Below are 16866 nucleotides of genomic sequence, written 5' to 3' on the forward strand. Positions count from 1 at the left end.
GTCAGCTGGAAACCCAGAGATGCCATGTTATCCAATGGTTTCTGAACATATCTACATCAGTAACCTGCACAAATACTCTTTAAACCTGTCCAAATCTATCTTTACAGGCCAGCTTCCCTTCAGTCCTCCAGGAGGCTGTTTGAGAAGATATTTACATAAAATTTACATTATTCATGCAACCCACTCGGATTGGTTAGAGGTGTGGCCCCAGGTTCCCCCTAAGCAAATCAAAATACTACTTCATGAATTATGTATTTATCCTACAAGTAATGCTGGAGAAGTGAAGTAGGATATAAGCTGGTTGCTCAATCACAACCTGTTTTAAACCCAAAATGATTTTTTTAATACATGTCCAGTATCTGTCCTTGATGTCCTGAAGCTGAAATGCTAAGTCCTATACAAAATGCAGTCACCATAGTTACAGGTGAGGTTAGGCTGCTCACACGTGTGACCCGGCTGGCAGCACATGATTTGATGTCAAAGAAACACTGACGTAGTATGACGTGAAACTGCAGATTCACCCTGACCTATCTCACACCTTTTATTTTCTTGTTTTATACAATTCCAGACCTTTAACAAAGATTTAGTTTTGCTAAGTTTCTGTGTGTATGCACTATAATACCATTAGTGTCTTAAAAAGACCTTGAGCTTGTTGGTGTGTGTATGAGAAACAGGCCCTCATGGAGACACATAGATAATGGTTTGATATTTGCTTTAGGCTTTTTTCCCCTGAAAAAAAAATCTAGATTCCTTTTTTTCTGCAGGCAAGGCACGAGTCAGCACTTTTGTTTCCCATCAAGGTTTGTTGGTTTCATCATGTGCGACTATATGGAGAAGAAGCATTGCGGGAGGGAAGAAAAATCAACAGTCAGTGAGGTGTTAAGGTCATGCAATCTCAGCAAATAAAGACATAATGTGTGCGCGTATAGGAGAGAGAGAGAGAGAGAGAGAGAGAGAGAGAGACTGATAAAGAGAGGGAGAGAAGTGCAGGAGTGAGATAGGAAGTGAATTAGGGAGAGAGCAGAAGAGGAATTTGAGGTATAGAGAGCAAGGTAAAGAGAGTGAAAGAGAGTTAGCACATCAGATGGACAGAGATAGTACTGCCTTGCAGCCAGTGTCCATATCTCTTGCCACCAATGACTCTGCCTACTGCACTACAACTAATGGACTCTGTCCTCTGCTGCCGTCTTATCTGCCTCCTCTCTCTTTCTCCATCCTCCTTTTCTATCGCTCAGTACTCAGTGCTGTCCTATCTTTCCACTTTACAGCTCAACCTCTATCTTATTTTTTTATCATGCTTTGGTCTTTCTCTTTCTCCTCCCTGCTATCTCACTCTCAAAACTCTTTCAGTCACACCTTCCTTCTCTATCTTGTTCTGCTCTTCTTTGCATCTTACCCTTCAGCATGGCCAAACCCACCTAAAAAGTTTTACCTCTACTCTTTCTGTCTTATCTTTCTCTGCACTGCATCCAAGGCCATTTCTGGACATTTTGGTGCAAAACACCCAACAATGACCCTGAAGGACATCAGAATATTCAGCTCTGCTTTAGTCAACTTTATCTGTAATTAAGTTTCTTTATGTGTCCCTGTTGTGTTATTGTGTTCTAGACAGCCTGCAACTTGTCTATCTAAATAAGTTATCATATGCAGTACCAACACTACAGGATTGTATCTTTTCAGCACTGAGCTGCAGCTTTTTCCACTATGAGAGTGGCCTTGATTCAAAGCCTGTGGATCTGTTCAGAACATCCTTAGGTTTTAATAAAGCTGTGCATTTATGAGGCTTTTTCTGGTGCGGAAAGTATGAAGATTCTTTTTTATAACATTCTTGCATGGCAGGTTATTGATAGGAAAGTGGTTGTAGGTGTGTAGCCTTGAAAGATTTACTGTCTGCTGCAATGCACCAAGGCACAAAATTCAGATCTTCTGGAAAAAAAAAAAAAAAATCCTGATAAAACTTGTTTCCTTTTGCAGATGACCCAGGAGCAGTATATCCTTGCAGCCCAGCCTAACCCCCTCCATCAGCGAGGGGCATCAGTGTGTGGTGCCCAAGTTTACCCAGCAGTAGGAATCTACGGCTGGAGGAAGAGATGCTTGTACTTCTTCATCCTCCTCCTTCTCGTCACCATGATCGTCAACCTGGCGCTGACCATCTGGATCCTCAAAGTCATGAACTTCACTCCAGTAAGAGGCGTGTGTGTGTGTGTGTGTGCGCCTCATTAAAATGCCAGGAAGCGATATAGGTTTGTGTTTATGTGGCTGTTTACGTGAGACAGCTGTAAGAGGTGGTTTAAAAGGCTGTAATGTGATGAAACATAGGAGTGGTGATAAAATTAACAGTGATTTCATAGAAACCACATAAGAGACACCAAATCAACTCTGTTCTTTGTTACATCATTAGATCTCATTCAGTCAGTGGTGTTTGCTGTTGATTTGACGAATGTGAAGTTTGTTTGATTATATTTTTCAGTATCATTAAACTAATACTACACTGTTCATTATATTTTTAAATATTGATTGAAATTAGAAATAAGATTTATTGAATCATTTTAATTGTCCACTAGCTACAGTTCAGGGTATGATGACATCACTAAACTGTGTGATGTCATCATCATGCCCTTAATTTTTTGTAATCCAGGCAAATCCCTGGATATTTCCTCAACACAAATGAAGCACTTCTGAATCATGATGTTTTACTGAACGTCAACCCGTTCTTCAGGCAGTCTGCGGTAGCTTTGGTGTGTGTTGCATTGAAAGGCTGAGTAGGATGTGATGTTTGAAGCTTGTGTATTCACCCCTGCTGTGACCTTTTCTAGAGCAACACTGTAGGGTTAATAAACATGGACTGACTACTGTTAGTGCCACGTAATAGATGGATTTAGGTCCATTTAAAAAATTTCTGATGTGGCTGGTGTGCAAGGAAAAGTCCTTGTGTACTAATTGTGTCAAACGTTTAATGGCATTTTAGGCCACAGTGTAAACATTATTATTTATGCTCATATTTCCTTTGATTAATAGGAGAGCCTATCTGAACAGCAACCTTGTGAACCAATTCTGTTTAAATACATTTTATATTAAGTTTATCCTCTGACATGCACAGCTTTAATTGATTTGAAAATCAAGTTTTAATAAAACATTACTGCATAGGCTTCTCTTCTTTGATTAAACATAATAAATCACCTTGAGATCCTTGATGAGCAATGACCTGTAAAGGCAGGCTGAACAGCTATTGGACAGTATTTAAAAAAACAAAAAGATTATATATACTATTGAATGAAATCATTTTTAAATATGAGTTATGACCTGATTTAGGAACCACTAAAATATTTTAGTCTTCATTTAATCACTGCCCTTGTTTTGTGGAAGGATGTATACCGATAACTATATCTTATAAAATAACAAAAATCACATTCTCAGCAGTACAAACATCCCATCACCATGTTTTTGTCCAGTCGTGGCTGCCGTACCCCAAGCAAAGCTAAATCCCTCCAAATTCAAACCTCATCTAAAAACCTTTTAAATTTTGCTGACATTGTTTTATTATGCTCTATTGCTCTTTTTCGTATATTTAGTCAGCACCCAGACTGTGTCTCTTACTTCCTGCTTTGTAAACACTTTCCCCTCCTTTCAACCTGGACCTGCCATGGGCTTATAGCACCAATACACCCAATATCCCTTATTGCCCTGGGGCTCAAGGAGCTCCACTGTGATAAAATATATGCAAATGAGGCAGGATTTGACCCTTGTAAACCTCTGCTAAAGCCTCCCCACATCAAGCCTTATGTTTCAATAAGCGACTTCAGAATATAAGAGAAATAAAAGGGGTAGGGGGGAGGTGGCTGGGCTGAAGCTAAAGAATATGCCGGAGGGAAGACAGCCAGTGCCGAGCATAAAAGAGCAGAACATATTTCATAGGCTGATGCGGGGGAAAAACAGCAACAGTGTGAAAAGACCACAAGAGAGAGAGAGAGAGAGAGAGAGAGAGAGAAGAGAAGTTATACATGCAGGAAGAGGGTTAAAAGTGAAGTGTAGGAGTTCAATAGAGAAGCAGTTTGAGTTGGACTGAAGGAAGTGATAAGAATGTGATCCGTATTAACTGTTTAGATGAGAAAATATGCAAAAAGGAGATTTTTTTTTTCTTCCACAAATGTAAACATATTTTTATTTTAATTATAATTAAATATGGAAAATTATACTCATCTGCCTTCCTGCAGCAGTATCTGTTTTGCACTGCAGCTAATTCCCCCAGCCACTGTTACAAGGTAAGAGTACACCCCTGATTTAATCCACATTTTGAAATGTCAGAAAAGTAAAGCCTGCCTCTTCTTCTTTGACTTTCTTATTACATTTTATATTATGGTATGTTGACTACAGAGGATATGCACAGTCGTCACTTCTGCCCTGTGTGGCAAAACAACATGGCTGCCTTCAGTAGGTGAAACAGTGAGAACAGGATGATGTTTCCACAGATGTGCCTAAATTAAAGGCAGTTGGACTCGACCACAGAAGCAGTGATCCATGAACATGAACATGTGGCCAAGATTTGGGTTTCCTGACATTTATATGGACCTGATATCAATGCACACACATTTATACTAGTAATGAATATTCATTTGTACATCTTTGTACAGAATAGCACAACAGCTCTCCCCTTTTTTTTTTTTTTTGGGGGGGGGGGGGGGGGGCTAGGTCCACTCAGAATTGGCATGGCCCAGAGTGAGAAAGGCTATAGGGTGGAGATGATGGATAGAAGAATGCTGAATGTAAGAAGAGAGGGAGGCAGAGGTTGAAAGGGCTGAGAAGATGTCTGCCTACATGTGGGTAAAATATAACTCAACGTCTCCCTCCTAACCTCTTCCTGTGGAGTCCTTAGAGACCTTTATTTCACTGTCCCGCAGAGGGGGGAAGTCGGTGGATGATGAGTTGACACATACAGTTTACAGACGGATGTGAAGCTATGCGAGTGCTAAAAATGTTGTCAGAGCACTGAATGTGCCCATTTTTGGATCGGAATAAGTGTTTTTGGCCGCAGATAAAATGTAGGAAAGGAGATGTTTTTTTCTGTGATAAATGATCATGTCAGCCATTACAATCCCATGGGATAGAGGTAATTAGCCAGACTTAACCATGTTGTTGTGTCCCATGTTAGATTCTGCTTATCCCTATAATATGCTGTACTGTGAGAGTGTCTATATCTGTATGCTGTGTTTTTAGGCAACCTAGCAGAAGGTTATTTAGGACAGAATCAATGTGACTTTAATGCTCAGAGTGCAGGGTAAAGTTAGCATTTGCTGGATAGATTCTAGAAGCCTAAATACCTCCTGCTCTTATAAGTTTTCTCAATACCTCATGTATACAACATAACATCTTGCAGAGCTGAGGGTTAGAAGAATGCATAAATAAATACATAAATGCATAAATGCTGCATTAACCTATTTAAAATATGCATTGTTTCTTTTCTAATTTGAATTTAAATAATAAGTTATTGATTTCAATGCAGCAGCCAGTGCTAATTGTTCTTTCATAATGTATCAGAAGTCTACATAAACACTCTAGTTAAAAAAAAAAAAAGCTCACATGTGGATCACCTAATATACTGTTATGTCTGGGTGATGGTGACAGACCCGACAGGTTACAGGGCGTGCATCATACAGAAAGTTGGCCCTGCAGCTCATGATGTCAGGAAGTTACCATAATAATTATCCCTCTCCCCCTATACCATAACTAATTTGATCCCCTCCAAACAGATTCATTGGGTGCAGGAAGGGTTAATTTCCATTCTTTTCTGCCGTCCTACCTATATCCTATATCCTCCTATCATTTGGTCCTACCCAAAACCCTTGATATTCTGATTCTGATTGGGTTATATCAAGGGCTCTGGTCCTACTGTAACACATATGGCCATGTGATTGACTGTGCCTCTCCCGGATGTCACATGTGGCAGCACCAAAACATATGCGTAACAGCGAGTGTTTGGAGTCTTAGGTCCCCACCAATGTCTAAAGCAAATCTATGCTGTTGCAGAAATGTCATCATATATGTCATCATGTGCTAGGTTGATTTGTTGAATTTACAGAAATTAAAAGTCTGTCCCATTTACCCTTATACAACAACATAGGTTGGGATAAATGGGATATATCAAGTAGAGCCTAAGCTGAGCAGGATGCAGAGTGAACTGTGAAACACACATGCACCAGTTTGGTAGGTTAAGTATCCTCTAAACAGTTTCATTTACCCGTGTTTGTGGGAGGGTTTGTGGTTCTCATATCTGAACACTGTGAAATCTCTCACACCCAAACAAAAACTAGATTTTCCTTCATTATTCCTCATTTTCAATCCAGACATAGGAAACTGCTTCACCTATGGCTCCACAACTGTCATTTCCATTGTCGCCATTCTAATCACGTCTAACTGGCTGCAGCATAATGAAGCCTTTCTCAAACTTTTTGTTGTGTTTGTAGTTCCCAGATGTGTCTCATTGTGATGGTAAAGGGAGAAATAAAGAGATTTGCTTTTGAAGAGACAGCTTTGGCAGTAAATTGGAGAGAAGGGACTCGTGGGGATAGAAGTTTGCATGAGTGTGTGTGTGTTTGAGAGAGAGAGAGAGAGAGAGAGAGAGAGAAGGGGGGCTGAGAGAGACTATATCTGTTTGTGTGTGTGCCAGCAATTATTCAGCATTTGTTCATGCTGATGTGTGTGTTTGATTGTGTGTTCTTTGTGTTTGTGTGTGTTCTCCCCTGAGTCCTTTGGGCCCTCACTGCAGAGAAATTCAATTTCAGTTGTCACTCACCAATCAGGCTGCCTAATTCCAGCTCTGGACTAGACTATGTTGTGTGTGTTAGAGTGCACAGCAGTGAGTGTGTGCTTTTTTTTTTGTTATCTCGATACCTGCTCAATCTTCAGTGTTTTATCTCATACTGATGTGATTTGTTGTGTAGTGATGACCACATGTAAAATGCATTAACATTCAGAATGTCCCTGCCCTTATATGACCTCTACTGTGTGTGTGTGAGAGAGAGAGAGATAATATAGCAGCATTTGTCTTTATAGTACCATCTAAACATCTGTGTTTAGGTTTGTGCAGCAGCTTTGTGTACTTTTAATCTGTACCTCTTGGTCGCGATAAATGGTAAGCTAATAACAATAAACCTGTCCGTGATTTGTTGCAGTTTCCCACATCGATGACGCTGGTAAAATTTTACTGCCAGTGGTTTTTTATTATATTTTTTTTTAAGTTCTGATTGGCTGCCAATCAGTGGAGGCATAAAATAAAACTTTATTCTTGTAGCACTTCTCAAATCAGAGTTACTGGGTGCCTTAAAGTGCTAAAACAACAATTGGAAGACCCATAAAAAATGACCAGCGTTAATTACAAGCAGGATTATGGCTGCATAAAAGTGTAGCGACAAGCGAATTCAACAGGAAATAAAAAAGGCAAAAACAAATTTAACTTATGAGCAGCTTGTAAAATCGAGGGAACAGAGACAGGCGTGAGGACAGCGGTCACTACTTTCAAAACAGGAGTTGAGAGAACTGGATAGTAGTTTGTGACTTTTATATGAGCATCATAACACATCTGTTGTTGGTACTGTGTTTTTTTTAAGACAGTGCTGTGAAATGCAACATGTATGAGGACAAAAAAATGCACTTAGGGGTGCATTTTTGTGAATGGGTGAAATCTTGGAGGTAGGCTAACAAGGCTCAGGTGGTCCCTGATAAATGTCCTTTATGAAACCTGCACTTGCAGCACACACACACAGTGGTTCACTACATTGTCACGATTTAGATGGAAAAGTCTTCTTCAAAACAAACTCCAGTATTACAGTGTAAATATTGTGTTTTTTCAGCCATCACTGGAGGTGTTATGTGTTTGTGTTGTCCGTCTGTTGTCTCCCTGAGGGAGTTGGCTCAATTTTTCTGTACACAAACATCCACTTGGACTCAAGGATGAACTGATTAAAATCTGGTTAGTGTAGCCATAACCCAAGAATTAATTGGCTACTTATTTGCTTGTGCACATTCCAATTAGATTAAATGATCAAGTGATAATCTTTTGTATTTAAGAGGTCAAAGGGCAACTGCATGACAATGATTATATATTGTGAATGTGCAGGTAAACAACTATGTTAGAGGGAAAAATTATCTTAAGAAATCCAAATGTCATGGTTATTTAATGCAGTACACCACCTTACTGTTTCCTTACAGGGATAAAAAGGTTCCAAAGCTGAGGTGTAAATAAAACTATCATCATGTTTTATGCCAAAGGAGATTAATGGTAAGAGAGCAAGGGCAGAGATCCAGTTTTCTCTGTCTAGAGCTTTTACTCACTGCTCTTTAGCAGACTATTTGAATTTGTCACTTCCTTCAGGCAAAGCAGGGTGATAGGTACATGATCTCAATTAGTGCTCTTTGCTGTCACAGCTGCATGGCAATTTGTGTTGATGATATGTGTATTTTTTTTTTCATAAAACCAGTAAAGTTTCTTTACAGATAAACTAATCTGAGAGATCAGCACGGTGAAACGAGAGGAGAGAGGATAGCAGCGGGATTGGAGTGAGGGAGGCGAGCAGAGAGGATGGTGAATGATGCATGGAGGAAGACAGATAGGAAAAAAAGAAAAAAAAAGAGGGTGTGATAGGAGTGAGCGAGTGTGTGTTTGTGTGTGTGTGTGGTTTAAATAGAGTGTCCCATCATCCACGCTCAGCTTCTCCCTCCTGTCCTCTGCCTCTGGGGTCCTTAGGGAGTTGGAGAGGTGTCTGTTTCACTGCCTCATGGAGTGGAAGTGAGTGGATGATGGGTTGGCAGAGACAGGCAGGCTGTGGAGTTTGATGTGTGGCTGTTTGAGTGTGACTGTGTTCATTAAGGAGCCACCCTTTTTTTCTTGTTTCCCCCCTCCACTGCATAATAATAATGCACATCGGTAATCAAGACAATATAGATTCCCCCCACCACGAAAATCTATTTATTTTTTATATTTGTACTTATTAACCTTTAACTGTTACTAAGATGCATTACACATTGATGACATCACCCAGCCCTGCCTTAAATAACAGCTACAGTATATGGTGATCGACTGACCTGTGGAGTCGGCCTCAAGTGGACATTTGAGGAACTACATTTTTGACATTGGCTCTATTTTTTGTGTCATTGGACGTAGTATTAAATTAGTCACAAAAGAGATAAATAACGAGTTAATGAATTTTAGTGGTTAATGTGAGGTGAATGATTAGTTAATGGGTTAACAAGCAAAAGAGCAGGAAAAATGTGTATTTTAACCAAATTTATGATGCATAAAGCATAAAGCATCATAAATGCATGATGCATAAAGCATCATCAATTCCATATCACTGATTTAAAAGGAAATCTATAATAGTCCACATAAAACAATGATCATGTTGCTGCACATGTTAAGATAAAGACTGGGAATATGAAATGGATGCAGTTTTGTTTGTGTGTGCATGCACATATGTGTGTGTGTTTGAGGTTAAATTGTGCTGCTATGAGCCTCCAAACCTGCTGTACTCAGCTCCTCGTCTGGACCAGCCACCATCATTATGGCTCTTCACACCTGCACTGTGTAGTTTATCGCTTACACACACACACACACACAAGCATGCAAACACACATTTTTCTCGGATTGTCAGTAACAGTGCTGACCTCAGGTAATGGAAGAGTCCAGCGTGAAATACTCTGTCCTCCTGCGCCACACACACACACAAACACACACAGAATGGAGTTAATGTGACGTATCCATCAGTCTGTTGACACACCTGATGTTAATCACTTGAATGGTCACTGCACACACAAAAAGACACACACCGTGTCAACACACACACACAAAGAAAAGCATACAGTAGAATATTTTTAAAGTTATTTCAAATATCACATAGTTTCACATAGTTGAGGTATTCCATCCATCCATCATCTGAACCCGCTTTGTCCTGCAGTGCAGGGTCACGGGGGGGCTGGAGCCTATCCCAGCTCTCTACGGGTGAGAGGCGGGGTACACCCTGGACAGGTCACCAGTCCATCACAACCATTCACACTCACACCATTCACACTCACACTCACAGGCAATTTAGAGTCACCAATTGACCTAACAACAAGCAGGTCTTTGGAATGTGGGAGGAAGCCAGAGCACCTGGAGAAAACACACGCAGGTACAGGGAGAACGTGCTAGTTAAGTTATTTTAATATTAAAATAAAAATAAGATGTTATAAAATGTTAAACCATGACAACATTTGTTGAATCACCGTGCTCTATTAATAACATGTAGAATGAGTTTGTGAGTCTGTTGGACTGTTATTCTGTCTCTTTTTGACCTGCACAGTGACAGAGCTGTATTTATCATGATTCCTGCACTGGTGTTGGGCTGAGTCCACAAACCTGTGGGCCACAGTGAGCACAGTTCCAATCACCTCAAAAATGTGTGTATCTCATATTGTGTTCCTCACTGTTATACACACTAAAAACTTGGGGAAATATCTTTGCTGAATCGTCTATTCACTTACTCACAAATGACTTAGAATGTTCTCATTCAGTCTTTTTGGACCTGTGTTGTTCTGAGAATCATTAAATAGGAGATCCAAGGTCTTTCGGATGCTAAACAAGCACTCATATCCAATAGTAGCTTTAAAAATAATATGGCACCCCAGCTGCAAAAGTTTGGCACTCCAGCACCGCACTCAGCCAGAACAACTACAGCATGAGGAAAGCTATAAAAATAGAAAAAGTAGGAAAACAAGTCTCCTTGATTAGCACTTTAAATCTCTGTCTTCACAGAACAAAGATGTCTTTTTATAGAGTCAGCAACATTTTCAGTTTAAACTCAGATACAAGCAAGAACTTAAACATTAAATCACTTTGATGTGTATTTTTATGCAGAGACCCAAGGGTATTTGTGTGTGTGTGTGTGTGTGTGTATAAAGACAACCCAGTAGTGTCTGGTGTGTATGTGACACCTAAATCTGAATCAGTCAGCACTTTAGTCCTATTATTTCCAGTGGCAATATGTCAAACAATGATAAATAAGGAAAGCACAGACAAAAGCACACAAACAGCTGACCCCCCCGCCGCCTGTCTGCACGGCTCTATAAGCTCACTGTCTGTCTGTGTGTGTGCGCACAGAGACAGGGTTGTTCCTTTTAGTGTAAAAGTGTGTCTGTATAATGTGTATGTGTGAAGGCAAAATATCCATCAGTCAGCAGTTTTAGCCTTGTTATCTCTGCTGGCACTCTATCAAAGATGTAAACAATGATAAATAATGAACACACACTTGTCTTAATGGAGACAGTGTGTGTTTATGTGTTTGTCTGAAAGAAGGGACTGTATTTTGTAGTTTGACAATCAAATGGCACATTTGTTTGCATGTCTTTAGAGATATGGAGGTTTTGCTTTTATGCTGACATGCTGCCTTCTGTGTGACTTCATGAGACGTGAAGCCTTAAAACCACTTAACTTAGTTCCAGTATAAACACTGATTTGTTGGTACCTTCTTCACTTACATTTATTGTGCTCATTTACCCAGCAGCATCTCCTCTGGGTGTTGAAAATGAATTTAAATTTACAGTGTTAAAAAAAAAAAAAAAAACACAGCTGTAGTTCCTTGAATGGTCTCTTGAGCAGCACATCCTTACGAACAAATGCCCTATTTAGTTGATAATACATCTGCCAGATATGACACGTCCGATGGCATCTGATCATAGGACCGCTACAGCTACGAAGGTTGCTATGTCGTCTTGGTGAGGACGGACTGCTCAATACTGGTGGAGTCAATCCCCATAGACCCCCATGTCAAAACAGCTCTCAGTACATGCTGGCTGTGTGATTATTGCTTCTTATACATAATGTTTACTTGCTTATTTTATAGTTACACATGTGTATTTGCCAACCCAAAGAGAAGAGAGAAGAAAAGTGAGATCTGGGTGGCCAGCTGTCTTTCTAATGGGGCCATTTCATCTGTAGTATCGATGTGGATAATGACTGCAGTGAGGGCCTATAGGCCCGGACATGCCAGTGAATGCTATGTTGGCTTCCTGACTGACGCGCAGTAAAAAGCTAGTCTGTACTCACCTTCAAATAGCCACTTAGCGATGACCCTTAGTTGAAAGCCTTCAGCTGTTACTCTGGTTCTGCGCTCAGTTAAGACGTGAGTAGTACAGCCAAAGAAATCCTTGACTCAAACAACATTAAGTTTCAATGTTGCAACAGGAGAGAAGAACCTATAGACACTTTTGTTAAGCGATTGGAAAATGGAAAACCTTTGTATGAACATAGACTGTGATGTCTACATCAAGTACCTCATCAGACTTTGTGCCACCTTTCAAGTGAGGTGAACCTGTTACCGTTAGTCCATTTCTTTACTCATCAGCAGCAAAGACTGTCGAAGGATGAGGCCCTGTGTTGTTTTAAAGTGAGCTCTCTGAAACCAACAAGCTAAAGTCACGTTATCCCACACAGACATCCTGTAACAGATGCATTCTCCATTCCACTGTGCATTAAATGATTCTAGTAGGCGATGAAACTTTAAAGATCCCCGTGGGGAAAATTGGATCGCTGCGGCGGCAAATGAGATACGGCAAAGGAAAAACAGGGTTATAAATAAGAATAGAGCATATTATTATGTGATATTAAACATAAAGAAAAGCAGACAGATATGACACCTCAACAAGTGTAGGATTCATAATGGTGTTAACAAAATGCACACACACACACACACACACACACCATATAATAAAGAATTAATACAGAGTTTAAGTGAAATCATAAAGAAATTCATATAATATTCAAAATAAGTCAGCATATGGACAGGCCTGTCCTCATCAGGAAAACAACAGTGGAGATTAGATTCTAAATGCAAATGAAATGATCAGGTTTACATATTAGTTTGCCCTTGTGTGGTCATGTGCACCACTGAAGCGAAGAACCATGTCCACAAGCTTAATAAAGATAGGATCATTTAGCCATGCAACATGTGTTTCTCATTGGAAAAGCTGATTCGATGAAATTTAAATCAAACAAAGAGCAGCTGTAAACAAAATTAAAGCGACAAAGCCATCATCAACACGAGGCACAAACCCCGCTCTCCTGGACCATCTGTCGGAGAACGATCCGTGCTGTCACAGTGTCCATTAGTGGACTTTGATCTTTAGGCCATAAATGTGGTTTACTTCATTATGTGTGGAATCAATGTCAGCAAATTGGATGAAAGAGTCCACCAACAGTGAGAGCTTGATGTTTCATTTTTCTTTTTTAGTTTATATTAGTGTAGTTTACAACCATAAAACATACAATATACTCATAGAATTGACTTTTTATTTTTACAAAGGAACAAAAAGTACAGAAAATGGAAAACACTCTGAGCGCACAATTTATAGTAACGAGGGAGTAGACTTCAATGCATGGTACATGCTGTTACATATTGGTTCAAAGCCAAAAAATAAAAGTGATATTATGAAATAGGTACATATGTTTCACTGTATTTTCTTCTATTATTTCATGTTTTATTATATTTCTTCTCATTCCCATCATCTATTGAAAAATTCACCTGCAGAGTGAAAAGCTTGTTACAAAGTGTGAGCTCTTATAGGATTTATTATTTGCTGACCCTGGAGCCCATAAAAAACATAAAATGATAGCATGTACCGTTTAGCAAGTGCAAGCTCATCAGCATCATAAATGATGGTGTTTCTCTGTAACACTGGAAAATTAGGTTCAAAAGTGGTGTTATGTACTTCAGGCTGATGGCAATCAACCTGCATTTATACTCTCTGCAGTGTTGGTGCTAATATACACCTGGGACGTCTGAATTACTAAAATCAATAAATGAGTTAACCCTCTCCCAGATTTTAAACGTCTTTCATCTCTCACCTTGTATGATTTCTTATTCATGATGTCTTTTGATTTCTCTGTTTGTTCTTCCCAATAAGGAGACTTAGAAGCTCCTTAAAAAAAGGTTTGACTTTCTTGCAAGTTAATAATGATCTGTAATCCCTTTTTCTTCTTTTCTTCTCTCTGCCGTAGATGGTGCCTTAATTCTCTGATAGGCCACCCTTAGAAAAAAAAATGTGTGCAATCAGGTTGGCAAACACACTCCTCAGTAGTGCTATTTGTCGAAGTAATACTTTCCATTCAATCTTTTAAAGAACATATCTATTTATAAGCACTACAGTATGTCATTGATTCAGCTTTTAGTGAGTTTGGTGGATATATTTGCACTGCAGGCCTGAGATAGACTGGCGACCTGTTCCGGGCGGCCTGCCCCCATTTGACAGCAGGGATAGGCTCCAGAGGGTTAAAAAACTGTATGAATAGATAGATATATGCATCTATTTTGCTTTGTAAAAATAGATTCAGTATAGATATTAAGGGCTTATGGGTTTTGCATGTAGATTTTATGTGGGCATTAAATGAAGCGCATGTACAATCTTCTGGTCAGGGTGGCACACATCACCAAAAAATGACTTCCCAATTGTAACCTAGGACTCAATCAGCTAGGCTAACACATCCTCACAAGAAACACGTGCTTCATTATAGATCCACCAGATACCAGATGTGATTATGACTTTCACTCAGAAGTCCAGGATTTGAGTCCTTCTGACCTTTTATTTTTAATGGCCTAATTTCACATGCACAAACCACTGGTTAGTGTTAAACATTAAAAAACAGGGTGGGATCATCTTTAAACACACAAATGCATACAATTAAACACACTCCACAAACAAAACCCATTATTTTCCATAGTTTCAGCTATCAACGAAATGAGTCCCCATCCCTGTTAACATGTAGAGGTGAGGCCAGAGAAATAATGCATGCAACAGAGAGAAACATTATTACATCTGTCTATATAAATCACAAGTATCAAAGTAAACAAAGACAACATTTGTTGCCACAGATGTAGATCATTTCACTCCTTCTCCACCACACACTGCAGATTCTAGAATGAATATCTGATGTCTCAATGTGGTATTTTACAGTCTGGATGATGCTGCTCTCTACCATATTATGATGTGTTGCAGCTTGGAAGCAATGTTATGAACAGGAGTCCGACACAGTCACCCTACATACATTTGAGAACATCTTAAAACACAGTCAATAATACATATTGATTTGCAGTATTCACCATTTTATTCACTCTTTCAGATTTTAACTGAAGAGCTGCCCACTTCTAAATTAACTCCATGTTTAAAATTCTTACATAAATACAGCCAAAAAAGCAGACCGACTCATTATTTTTGGAGGGACCTTCAAGAAGCAAACAATTATTAATAAACTTGGGCATATTTTTTTTTTTTTTTTTACTGACATATTGGAGGAGGAAAAATACAAATTGAGTGGTAAAAAACCCATTATTATGAAGTCCACATTCATGAAAGGAGTGTTTTTCCCTTCACTAAACATTTTTTTGTAAGAAGCCCTGGCTGACAAAATATAATTAGAAGCATGGTTAAGTGGGTGACTTGGCTGTAAAGATGCACAACACTGATGGTACACACAATAGTTAATCTGGGCCTGCACAGTAGCTCCTGCCTTGACATTGTTGCCCTGGCATTATACGCTGGAAGAATATGTGCTTCTCCTTGTGTGCGTAGGATAATAACCATTGTTTCATTATATATAGTTATAGACAAAAAGACACACAATGGCTGGGAAGGTATTTTTATTTATTGCTGTGGTTATATAGTTATAATGGTTATATGTTCCCACTCTATGTGTGTTGTTGTGTGAGTGTTTTACTCCTCCTCTTGCACCCATACAGCATCCTAACCCCACCTTCTCCTTTGCCCCATTTCTCCCCCTTCCTTCCCCTCCTCCTCTTTCCTTCCTCTTCTTTTCTTCTCTTCTTCCTCTTCCCTTCTAGGCCCCTCATGGCAGATTTCTCTTTTATTTCATGTCTAATCATTTCTTCTCTTTTACCTCATCCATTTGCTTTTCCTCCCCTCTACAATCATGTCTTCAGAGGCCACAAAGTCTTTCCTTGTGTGTGTTTGTGTGTGTGTGTTGAATAAATTGCTAGACTTCCTGCCTAAAAAGAGTAAGGATCAAAATAGATGCATTTGATTTCCCGGTCCTCCCCCTGTTTTCAGTCCTCTGAGAGGGGAGTGTTGTATTTCTCTGTCAGATGCCCTCTTCTGGTGGAGGAGAAGAGTGGACAGCACTTTGACAATCAGGGTTACAGAAGAGAGGAGGTGAGAGAACCGAAAAGGTGACGGGATTAAAAATTGAGATGAGGGAAAGAAAGCGTAAGACCAAATGATAAAAATAAGGAAAGCAAAAGATGATGAAGAAACAACATAAGATGGAAAGATGAGAGGAAGAGGAGGAAAGTTCTAAAAGTCCTCTGATTGCATCTATTGTATTAATGGAACACACTCCGTGAGAAGATTACACAGCATTTGATTTGAACCAGCTCTGTAGTCAGTTTCTTCTGTGCTTTCTTTCTCTTGATCACAAAAACACACTGTTTCTGCATTTACATACACTGCACTAGCTTTCTACATCACTTCTATTGTATTGCGAAACTAATTGTTAATGAGGAAGTAGTTTTGAATAAACCCCAGTGTAAATCCAATAAATAATTGATCATGCGGAGCCCTTTTAACATGGCAATTTAGTTCAAAACAGAGGGAAGTCAACGCTATTAAATGACACAAAATGACACTGAATTTTTGGCTATTCCTATAAAATGATTCTCAGCAGGTTCATATCCAGAGTGTTTCTTTGAATACTGAGGCCCACTCTGGGGCAGGATGTAGCTCAGCTGCTCTTGCATGAAGACACATATACTGACCTCTACTTCAGATGTTTGCATTTAAATATTTATTTTTCATTATTTTTAAATGGTAAGATAGAGGCAGGACCACATC

General features: G+C 39.4%; 1 protein-coding gene across 1 annotated transcript in view; it reads left to right on the forward strand.

The window, feature by feature from the left end:
- Window positions 1-1974: 1974 nt before the first annotated feature.
- sgcz (sarcoglycan zeta) overlaps window positions 1975-16866 on the forward strand; it is a 130293-nt gene continuing 115401 nt past the window's right edge. Inside the window, exon 1 of the mRNA XM_028405102.1 lies at window positions 1975-2184. Coding sequence (XP_028260903.1) covers window positions 1975-2184 — 210 coding nt within the window. The remainder of the gene's footprint in view (window positions 2185-16866) is intronic.

This window comes from Parambassis ranga, chromosome 1 (assembly GCF_900634625.1).
Source record: "Parambassis ranga chromosome 1, fParRan2.1, whole genome shotgun sequence".
NCBI lineage: Eukaryota > Metazoa > Chordata > Actinopteri > Ambassidae > Parambassis > Parambassis ranga.